Source organism: Peromyscus leucopus, chromosome 3, assembly GCF_004664715.2.
Source record: "Peromyscus leucopus breed LL Stock chromosome 3, UCI_PerLeu_2.1, whole genome shotgun sequence".
In the NCBI taxonomy this organism is placed as follows: domain Eukaryota; kingdom Metazoa; phylum Chordata; class Mammalia; order Rodentia; family Cricetidae; genus Peromyscus; species Peromyscus leucopus.
Window position 1 is genome coordinate 84,782,455 of NC_051065.1, and position 12,550 is coordinate 84,795,004.

Consider the following 12,550-nt stretch of genomic DNA (forward strand, 5'->3'; position numbering starts at 1 on the left):
AGGGATTTTTGTTTGGCAAGGTACAGCTTCTGGGTCAAGCATAATGCCCAGCATAGGCTAACTGTATTATTACTCTTTTATATTAGTAAGAATATATATGAATATTACCAAATAATTGTTTATTTTAGGGATTTTTTCAACATCCTTGATGACAGTTTTCTTTTCCCCAATTCCCTCCTTAGTCCTTTCCTCCTGTGCATCTTCACACTTCACACTGCCTATCTATTATTCTTCTTTCCCCTTTCATGTAACCTGGGTGCTAACTCCTCTGCTTAGGATCTCTCTTCCCACCACATTGGTTTCCCAGATTCATCAACTATTTCACCTTAAGCACATAACTCTACAGAATACCTCAAACAATACAATATTTTCCAGCTACATACATTTTCACAGAAATTTTATAATTTGACATTTCTTTGAATTCAAGTAAAGAAATTGATTTTTTTCCATCACAGGCAATTTATTTTGTTCTATTCATTCACAGTTAATACAGAAAATACTTGGGAACATTTCCATATAATGTTTGACACAGAAATCATCAAATAGAAGTATACAATGTTGACAGGAGGCAGTACATTTATAATTTATAACCCCCAAATGTATTTATAAATTAGAAATGGAAAGATCTACAAATGAAATTATGAAGGTTCACCAAAGTCATTTAATCTGTCAGTTTCTCATTCATTTTTATTTCTTAATAATATTCTATTGTATGAATAAGCCACATTTTATTTCTCTCCAGTATTTGATAGAGCATTTGCAAGAATACTCAAAAGGGGCTGAGAGTTGCAAACGCCAAGAATGGCTTTGCATAGTAAATGGAATAGAACAGCTCTGAACTATAGCTTACTTTTCCTGGTTTGGTCTGACAGAAAGAAATTGATTTTTTAACAATAAAGAAAAGTAAGTTACATGATTGCAGGAATGAATGCAAGTGAAGATAACCATATTATCGGAATTAAGTCAATATCAGAATGACAACTATCATATAGTTTCATGTGTGTGTTTTTAGATTCTATATAGAAACATATAATCAGGTGTGTATATATGACACAAATTGGGGTGAAAGTTTTTAGAGGAGCAAACTGTCAGGTTTTCGATGTGCTGTCATGGTTTAAGAGAAAATTGAGGTGAGTAACTAAGGACCAAGGCATTTATCATAAAAGTTATTAATGCTGTGTGCAGACAAATGATGGAAATAACATGGTGGGGACGTCTTCAGCACTAGAGACAGACAGCAGGGCAGGGTCTCTGCAGGGAATCAGAGCTCCCATGAGAGAAGTGGGATCTGTTTCTACACAGTTTAAGGATTTGGGGAGGTTTACAGCAAGAGCCTACAGCCAACTTCTCTGATTCCCATGTAAAGAAGAGTGTGAGGACCAGGATGTGCCTGGTGCCAATACTTTAGAAAAGCATCCTTTTATCTCATTTCCCAGTGGAGAGCTCCCATCTTCAATGTCCATCTAGGGCACCAGTCAATATGTACAAGAGTGGGAGAGCAGCTGTACATTCACTACTAGATTCAAACATCACAGTTTTTGTGGAAAGTGACTATTTAGAAAGGGGAGAAAAGGAAGTACAGAGGGCATAAGGGACAAAATAACCTCAAGGATAATATTTACAAGCATGAAAAGTTAGTGATATTTTTTAAAATGCTGTTTGATCCCTACTGTAAAATTTTATACTACCTTCTATTCCTTAGACCTGAATGTTCTTACAGAGTTAGATTTAATATGTCTCATAGAATGACTATTTCAAAGGTTTGTTGATCATATCCCTAAGTGGTTATCTTGGGAAGAACAAATATCAGGAAACTTCTTAAGATCAAGTTCATGCTTTTACTGAATAAAAACTTTCAAATATTAATATGAGAGAGTATGTATGTGTTTGTACTTCTATATGTTAAGGAGTGGTCAAAGATGATTTTCCATAATCTTTCCAAAGAGTGTCTAATACAATGGTCTCTCCCTTGTCTTAGAAAGCCACTGCTTTCTGTACCCAGTGCCCCCATCACTAATCCTGCATTTCATAACAATGTCCTCTTTGTTCAGTGCTTAAAGCATGAAGATATTTTACATCGTCTTACTCAGAAAGGTTGCCCTTACTTAATGCTTGACACTTCTCAAACAGCTGCATACATCTGAGCATGCATATTTTTCTGTAAGGAGATTCATGCATGCAAGTCTGAGATCAATGCTCAGATGTAGTCTTACCTTGACTACCAGTGGCTCCTCAATCAAAATTAAGATCAGAGCGTCAGGCATTGTTCCTGAGACTGCTGATATTTTGGATGGCTAATAAGAACAGCAGATATGGACAAGGAGAACACAGAAGGACAACTGCTTAATGGGACAGTGTGTTTTTGTCCTTCCCAGATTGCTCTTGGTAGAGTCTCAGAGCTTTTCATGGAAGCCTGCTAGCTTTTCTTAGTTGCTAAGAAAAGTGCAACTTTGTTACAGTTGTGTAACTTGGTCTTTCTGTGAGACTCTTACAGTAAGAGCAGGCGTTGTCTCTGACTGTGTTGCCTGATTAGGGGACCCTTTCCTCCTACTGGATTGCCTCATCCAGTGTTAATAGAAGAGGAGGTCCCTAGTCTCACTGCAACTTGAGATACCATGGCTGGCTGATATCCATAGGAGGCTCACCTGTATCTGAGGAGAACAGGCCAGGAGCAGTGGATGGGGCTGGGGGGAAGAGGAAATGTGATCAGGAACTGAGAAGAGGGGAGGGAGGGGAAATTTTGATTGGGATGAAAGAACAACAACAAGAAAAATAAAGATAAAAATAAAAGAAAGAAAGAAAGAAAAGTCCAACTTTCCCTTTTCTCTTTCCTAAGCATGCTTCCATTTACTCTTTGGCTTTTCTCTCTGTTTTCCGATGTTCCCTTCCTCCTTCTGCCATGTAGTGGCTTGCTGGTCTCCATGACTAACTACTCAAAGGACTTGGTTCCTCTCCACCTCTTTTCCATCTCTCTTCTCTGTCAGCTACTGAGATATACACTTTGATTACCTTATTGCTTGACTCTCCAATAAGCTTTCTTTCAAGTTTGCTTTTAAATTATTTTAAATTATTTTATTAACAAGACTTTGCCTCCAAAGAAAAGAGCATAACTTTTCCTGGTTCTTTCCATAACTTCACACTCTACAATCCCTCTTGCTTTCCCACAGCATACATAATTCTTCAGTAAGGTCTGTTATACCACTAGGTAAAACTGTCCAATGAAATTAATGGGGTTTCAAAATTCTAAGTGTTCTTTAAACATGACAAAGACTCTGATCAAAGAACTTTGGATTTTCTCCACCACAATGTGTTAATGTAAAAGAACACATTTTCTCAAATTTCCATCAATTTCAAAATTAAAAATCAAGCCTGCAAATTAAGTGTGGGAACCAGACTTACACATCAAATCTTTAATGGAATGTAAAACCAAACCAAACCAAACCAAAAACACGGGTTTGTTTATAGGGAAAAAGTGATTCAGAAGATTGGAAGGTTTTAGTTAGTGAGACCATGGTAGGTACGTAGTCTGGAACTGTTTAGTATATATCCTATAGCTGATAAATTTTGATGGGGATGTAGTGGAGTGAGAATTACAGTATGAAATACTATGGAAACTGGCATTTATTTCTCTGAATCAATCACAAAGTTGACTGCTTGGATTTGAATAATATATGACGTGATATAAATGCAGTCTCAGAGAGAAGAGGTTCATTAAGCAAGATTCCAGATATATAATGCGACGCAATGGTTAGGAGAAATAGTACCATACTATAATGTGGGTCAAATCAGATATTCTTAATTCACCCAGAAAAAATGTCAGTCACCATAGATGGAGAAAATGAGATATTTCATGGCAAAGTCAAATTTAAACAATATCTATGCATAAACCCAGCCATACGGAAGGTATTAGAAGAAAAACTCCAACCCTAGGAGGTTAACTATACATACAAAATCACAGATGATAGATAATCTCACAGGACCAAAACACAAAGACGGTAAACACAGAAACACACACACACACACACACACACACACACACACACAACCATGACCAACAACAAAATAGGAATTAACAGTCATTGGTCAAAAATATTCCTCAATATCAATGGACACAATTTGCCAATAAAAGACACAGTTTAAGAGGATGGATATGAAAACAGGATCCGTCATTCTGTTGCACACAAGAAACATACCTCAACATCAGAGATAGATACTACATCACAGTAAAGGGTAGGAAAAAGATTTCCCAATCAATTGGATTTAAGAAGCAAGCTGATGTAGCTATCTTAATATCTAACAAAATAGACTTCCAAACAAAATTCTTCAAAAGAGATAAAGATAGGCATTTCATATTTATCAAAGGAAAAACAAAACTACTAAGATGAGGTCTCAATTCTGAACATCTATGTCCCAAATGTAAGGGCACGCACATTTGTAAAAGAAACATTATTGAAATTTACCACACATAGGCCACACAATAATAGTGGGAGACTTAATACCCCACTCTTACCAATGAACAGTCATACAGACAGAAACTAAACAGAGAAATAACAGAACTAACAGATATCAAATATAACTAACAGATATCTACAGAACATTTCACTCAAATACAAAATAATATACCTTCTTCTCAGGACCTCTTGGGACCTTCTCCAATATTGTCCATATACTTAGCTACAAAGCATGTCTCAACAGACACACACACACACAAATGAAATAAACCCCTGTATCTTATCAGACCACTATGTATTGAAACTGGATTTCAACAACAACAGTAAGCCTATGGACTCATGCAAACTATATAACTCTCTACTGAATTTATGCTAGGTCAAGGAAGAAATAAAGAAAGAAGTTAAAGACTTCTTAGAATTTAAGGAACTCACAACATATCCAAACTTATGGGACACTATGAAAGCAGTGCTAAGAGGAAAGCTGATAGCTCTAAGCGCCTTCATGAAGAATTTGGAGAGAATCATACAAGGAACTTAGCACCACACCTGAAGCTGTAGGACAAAAAGAAGCTAACACACCTACAAAGACTAGGCATTAGGAAATAATCAAACTGAGGGCTGAAATCAATAAAATAGAAACAAAGGGAAAATACAAATAATCAATGAAACAAAGTGTTTATTCTTGAAGAAAATTAAAAAAATAGATTAAACTCTTATTCAAAATAATTAAAAGGTAGAGACAGTAACCAATTCAACAAATTCAGAAAAAGTGGCACATAACAACAGACACTGAGGAAATTCAGGCAATCATTAGGTCATAATTCAAAAACCTGTACTCAATAAAATTGGAAAATCTAAAAGAAATGGACAAATTTCCTGATACTATTTACCAAAATTAAATCAAGATCAGATGAACAATTTAAATAGACTGATAACCCTTAAGGAAATAGGAGCAGCCATTAAAACCTCCCAATTAAAAAAAATAACCCAGGGCAAAATGGTTTTAAGGTAGACTTTCAAGGAAGAGCTAATACCATTACTCTTCAAATATTCTATGAAACAGAAACAGAAGTAGCATTACAAAATTCTTTCTGTGAGGCAACAACAGTCACATTGATACCCAAACTACACAAAGACTCAGCAAAGAAACAATTATAGACCAGTTTTCCTCATGAACTTTGATGTAATAATACTCAATAAAATACTGGCAAACAGAATCCAAGAACACATCAAAAAGTTCATCCACAGTGACCAAGTAGGTTTCATCCTAGAGACACAGGGATGGTTCAATATACAAAAATCTGTCAATGTAATCCACCATATAAACAAACTGAAAGAAAAAAACCCACATGATCATCTTGTTAAATGCTGAAGAAGCCATTGACAAAATCAAACACCTCTTCATGATAAAAGCCTTGGAGAGATCAACCACATATGAGACATAAGCAAATATAATAAAGGCAATATACAGCAAGCTGATTACTAACAACATCAGAATAAATGGTGAGAAACTCAAAGCAATTCCACTAAAATCTGGAACAATACAAGGTGTCTACTTTCTACAAAATTCAATATAATACTTGAAGTTCTAGCCAGAGCAGAAAAACAACTAAAGGAAAAAAGGGGATACAAATTGGAAAATAAGTAAAAGTATTACTGTTTGCGGATGAACCTGCAAACTTATATATAAGCAGTCCCAAAACCTCTACAAGATTAAAAATCAGTAAATCTCCTATATACAAATTATAAATGGGCTGGCAAAGAAATCAGAGAATCAATACCCTTGACCATAGCCTCAAATAATATAAAATGTCTTGGGGTAACTCTAACCATAAATGAAAGACTTGTATGACAAGAATTTAAAATCTTTGAAAAAATGAAATTGGAGAAGATATCAGAAGATGGGAAGATCTCCTATGCTCATGGATTGGTAGGATTAACATAGTAATAATGGCCCTCTTACTGAAAGAGATTCAATGGAATGCCCATCAAAATCCTAAAACAATTCTTTACAGATCTTGAAAGAATTATATTCTGTCACAGCCCTATCTGAATGCAATGGCAGAAGTCATAAAGCTAGCACAGCTGCTTGACAAAGATCCAGCAAAGCTGAGCCACATGATGGAGACCTCAACACTTATCCAGATAATTGAACCTGATAGAAAAGAATATGGGAAACAGCCGAGGAGTAACTAGCACAGGAGATAACTTATTTAAAAGAACACGAATAGCACAGACACAAATATTGATGATTAATAAGTGGGACTTCATGAAAATGAAAGTCTTCTCTAAGGCAAAGGACACTCTCAAAATGGCAGCCTACAGAGTGGGAAAAGATCTTCTCCATTCCCAAATCTGACAGCTGGCTGATTTCCAAAATATATAAATAACTCAAGAAACTAGATACCAATAAACCAAATATTCCAATTAAAAATGGGTTAGCAAAACTGTACAATGGAGAAAAAGAAAGCATCTTCAATAAATGGTGCTGGCATAATTGGATGTCAACATGTAGAAGACTGAAAATAGATCAGTAACTATCACCATACACAAAACTCAAATCCAAGTGGCTCAAAGACCTCAACATAAATTCAGCTACATTGAACCTAAAAGAGGAGAAAGTAGGAAATATCTTAGAATGCATTGGCACCCAAGATCACTTCCTAAATATAACACCAGTAGAACAGATACTGAGAGCAACAATTAAGATATGGGACCTCTTGAAACTGAGAAGCTTCTGTAAGGCAAAGTACATAGTAAATAAGACTAATTGACAGCCTACAGAATGGGAAAAGATCTTCACCTCATCTGACAGAGGGCTAATCTCCAAAATATATAAAGAACTAAAGAAACTAGACCGCAAAAGACCAAACAATTGTAATAAAAAATTCTCAACAGATGAATCTCAAATGGCCTAAAGACATTTAAGTAATTTCCCTTAGTCATCAGGGAAAAGCAAATCAAAATGACTCTGAGATACCATCTTACACCTATCAGAATGGCTAAGATCAAATCACTGATGCCAACTTATGTTGGAGAGGATGTGCAACAATGGGAATACTCCTCCACTGTTGGTGGGAGTGCAAACTTGTACAGCCACTTTGGAAAGCAGTATGGTGGTTTCTCAGAAAATTGGGAAGCAATCTACCTCAAGACAGAGCTATACCACTCTTGGTCATATACCCAAGGGATGCTCAAGTATACCACAAGGACATTTGCTCAACTATGTTCATAGCAGCATTATTCATAATAACCAGAGCCTGAAAACAACCTAGACGACCCTCAACTGAAGAATGGATAAAGAAAATGTAGTATATATACACAATAGAGAATTACTCAGCTGTAAAAAACAGTGACATCATGAGGTTTTCAGGCAAATGGATGGAACTAGAAAATATCATCCAGAGTGAGGTAAACCAGACTCAGAAAGACAAGTATGGTATGTGCTCACTCATAAGTGGATACTAGATGTAAAGCAAAGGATAATCAGACTACAACCCATAGCTCCAGAGAGGTTAGCTAACAGGGAGGACCCTAAGAGAAATAATAAGGATCACCTTGGGAAAGCGAAACAGAGGATATCCCAATGAGTAAACTGGGGACTTGGGGGGGGCGGAATAGAGGTTAGGGGATGGGGAATAAGAACATGAGGGAACATGATGGTTGAGCAAGGGGAAGAACAGAGTGGGAAAGCAATGAGATACCTTGATAGAGGGAGACATTATGGGGTAAGGGAGAAACCTGGTGCTAGGGAAATTCCCAGAAATCCACAAGGATGACCCCAGATTAGACTACTAGCAACAATAGTGAGGGTGCCTGAACTGGTGCCTACCCTGGTAATCAGATTGGTGAATACCCTGTCACCATAGAGCCTTCATCCAGTAACTGATGGAGCAGATGTGGAGATCCACAACCACACACCAGCCCAAGCTCTGGTGGTCCAGTCAAAGAAAGGGAAGAGGGTATGAGCAAGGGGGTTGTTTGGGTGGGGCAAAAACATGATGGGGAAATTCACAGAGGCAACTGAACCAAGCTCAAAAGAACTCATGCGCTTGAGACCAATAGCTGTGGAACCTACATGGGACTGGGCTAGACCCTCTACATATGGGAGACAGTTGTGTAGCTAGATCTGTTTGAGGGGTCCCAGGCAATATGATCAGGATCTATCCCTAGTGCATGAGCAGGCTTTCTGGATCCCATTACCTATGTTTGAACACCTTGCTCACCCCTGATAAAGCAGGGAGTGGCTTGGTCCTGCCTTGGCTGAATGTTCCAGGCTTGACTTCCCCCATGGGAGAACTTATCTTGTTGGAGGAGGGAATGAAGGGTAGGGGAGGAAGGCGGGAGTTGGGAGGGGCAGGAGGAGGGATGAGAGGTGGATCTGTGGTTGGTATGTATAATTTATAAAATAAATAAAAAATGAAAGAGGCATGGAGGGGGAAGTCAGAAGAGAGGGGACATGAGGGAGAGGAGGGAGTTGAAGCAGTGATTGGGATGTAAAATAAATAATAAAAAGCCAAAAAGGTTGTATTACCTGTAAAATCTTCCACAATACAACAATGTAGTACTAGTTTTTATCTTCCTAAAATGAAAAAAAATCTGAAAGAGTGAGTTAATGATTTAGTAGCCTGTGATCTCCTGTAATTCCACTGAAAATATTCTCCTTATTTATTGTTAACAATTAAATATTGTGTCAACTAGTGCTATGTTCCCTACAAATTTAGAAAATAGTCTCAAAAATGTCTCTAGTAGAGTAGAACCTTTATAGAAGAAATACATCCTCTGGAGACAAATTTGGATTGTCCTGGTCTAGCCTGTGACACTTAGGGCACAAGCCTGCACTGAGTTATTGAGACGATAAACAATTCTGCAGCTTTACCTAGATCTGATGATATTCTGCTCTTTGGCATGTGTCCAAAGCACAGTCCACTGTTACAAGGACTAATTGATTGGCTGGTAACACAATGGGTAAGTGTTGGCCCAGACAGAACATGGCATGATCATGATAACTCCCTCTTAATTCCCAAGGACTACTATAGGAAATTAAATGTGACACTGTGATCAATGTTGCCAGGTTCACTTGGAAAGTCCTTGTTCACTGTGCTTAATTTTGTTGAAATTTATTACGTATCCAATCCTAGGTGCCATATGGACCCAGTTCCATCCACTGTGTCTGCATCACAGAGTCACCATCATTTGCTAGCCAATCAGAATATTAGCAACTATTGGAAGTATCACCTAGCATAAACTTAGTGAAACGCTTAAATTCCTGGTGTATTGTAATCTAGCCTGTAGTTCGGAGACTGAGACACACATGCAGACTGGCTATTCCTGAATCATGATGATGTCTCCAGTTACTGCTCAAGACATAGCAGTGAAACATAGGGGAGACATGTACTGAGTAGTAATGTTTTCTGTTGTGGTATTTACGTCTGTTGTTACTAGTCAGTCCATGCTGAGGAATTCTGGAAACAGAGGCAAATGACAGAAAAGTGGCCAAATATGGAGGATCCTAAACTGAGAAAAGGGTGAAATCCATATAAATCTGGGGAGTATGAAAGTACTTTCATGTTCACTTGGAGTCAGAAGTTCAAGTAACACAAGTTGTTGGGATCAAAGTGCTAAATGTGCACATACTGTGTACTTCTCTTTATACTGTAGTAAGTGTGGTTAAGTCTGCTAATTCAATTCACTAAAAGAGGTTTTGTAAATTATTATTTTAATTTAAAAAATGATTACTCAAAAAACACAAACACTTTTAAGGGAGAGCACAGAGTTGTTTTGTTTTGTTTTTGTTTGTTTGTTTGTTTGTTTGGCTTTGCTAGATGGGGTTTACTACCTCTGGTTGTCCTGGAACTCACTCTGCAGTACAGGCTATCCTTGTACTCATATCCACTTGCTTTTGCCTCTCAAGTGCTGGGATTAAAGTCATGCACCACTACCACCCAGCCTTAGTTTTTTTTTTTAATCTATAAGAATTATTTAATGAGTTGAAGATTTAATAGTCCCTTCTTTGTTGCATATTCCTTGGCAGTCAGATATTTGTTTATATTACCTCTAGTATATCTTTGAAATATATTATTTAAAATAGAGCTTAGGTATAGTAGAAATTTTCAAATAACTTACAAAATGTCACCTATAATTTTAAAACTTTAAAAAAGAAATAGAGTCTCTGTGGGCATATGTGTGGTATGACCTCGGGCATCTGGGGACACAGGATTTGTGTTCAGTTGCTGAGATGAGCAAGCCTTGCAGCTGTGCCCTGCCCTAACTGGTTCCCAATGATTTGCATGCACTCACTGCACATCCTTGAGGACTTCTTCATATACCAGTCACACCCTGTACAGTTGTCACTGCAGTCAGGACTCAGCATGGACATGAGGGCCCCTGCTCAGCTCCTTGGGCTCCTGCTGCTCTGGTTACCAGGTAAAAAACAAATATAATGAGAATTTTTGCTGTTATACTGTAATTGTTGTTGACAGAAATTTGGGGGTAGTCTTTTTTTTAATTACACTTAACTATGTGGCTATTTATTATGTCTCCATTCCTAGGTGCCAGATGTGACATCCAGATGACCCAGTCTCCATCCTCCTTGTCTGCATCTCTGGGAGACAGGGTCACCATCACTTGCAAGGCCAGTCAGGGCATTAGCAATTATTTAAGCTGGTACCAGCAGAAACCAGGGAAAGCTCCTCAGCTCCTGATCTACAGAGCATCCAACTTGGAAGATGGGGTCCCATCGAGGTTCAGTGGCAGTGGGTCTGGGACAGATTTTTCTCTCACCATCAGCAGCCTGGAGTCTGAAGACATTGCAACTTATTACTGTCTACAGTATGATGAGCTTCCTCCCACAGTGATACAAGTCATAACATAAACCTCAGTGGAAGCAGAAGTGAGAGGCTGGCTGCCCCAACTGTTAGTCCTCATGAGTCACTCACTGGAACCATTTTCTCATATGTCATAGGATTTTTAGCAAAGCTCACAGAGACATTAGTTTTTGTAAATGTGTTGCGATTTTGTAGAATAAAGAGAGGTTAACTGTCCTCTCTTTACTGTAACTATTTTTCTTTACATTAATCTCTGGCACTAGAGTACTAAAGTGTTTTCTACATTAACCAAGGACACAGTCATTCCCTGTGAGGAGTCTGAATTTGTATCACTCGTTGGAACCCATACATAACAATGGAAACTCCTGTGAACATTCCAGCACACATTTTATTTAAATGTAGAAAAGCAGTTTCTGAGTAGGGAAACTCAGATGTGGTGGTGACAGGAATTTCTACCTAAAACCTGAAAGAACTTAAAGAGATTATTAATGCAGCTAAGAGCACCTTCCTAGTTCATTTCACTCATGGCAGGCCAAGGTACAGTGAAGTGTCCCCTGGTTGTTTTTACCTTTTTATTGCCATCCTTTAAAAAGATAAGAAGTCATGTGGAAGCTCTGCCTCTGGTAGAACTCATACTGAACCAAGAAAAGTCCAGCTCAACTCATCTGTCTCCAGTTATTCTGTATCCCAGGTAAGGGCAAATTTTGACTGTTCTACAAGTTTATGTAAACTCAGTGTTGAGTTCATCATCATTCTAACTCAGCTTTGCTAGCACAGAATCTAAATCCCAATGTAAATCACTGAGCCTTTTTGTGCAGTACAACAAGTGATCTAGATTTCAATGGTGACTTTTCTGTTTTATTTCCAATCTCAGACAGCAGATAAGCTTTATTTACATGCATCATTCTCTCTGTGTTGGAGAAAGAACCACTGTCACCTGCAGGGCCACTCAGAGTGTCAGCAGCTACTTGCCATGGTACCTCAAAAATCCTGTCCATGCTCTTAGTTTCCTCATCAAAGATGCAACACAAGGTCAATGAAGTCCTAGCCTGCTTCTGTGGTTGTGGGTCTGATATAGCTTTCACCTTCACAATCAGTAGCCTGGAACTTGAAGATACTACAGTCTATCATTGTTATCAGTATGGTCAAGAATATTCCAAAGTGATTAAACATGAAAAAAAAAAAACAAACTTCCACATGAATGTTGTTTACCTCTGTTACAGTTGCTTCCTTTCTGAACCACAGCTGCCCTGCTCACTCTTCACTTTTAGC

General features: G+C 37.9%; 1 gene segment (V, D, J or C); it reads left to right on the forward strand.

Moving 5' to 3' along the window:
• LOC114686284 overlaps window positions 1-11,325 on the forward strand; it is a 53,479-nt gene extending 42,154 nt beyond the window's left edge. The window contains 1 exon segment of the V gene segment in view: window positions 11,003-11,325. Within this exon segment, the coding sequence occupies window positions 11,003-11,325 (323 nt within the window).
• Window positions 11,326-12,550: the final 1,225 nt, after the last annotated feature.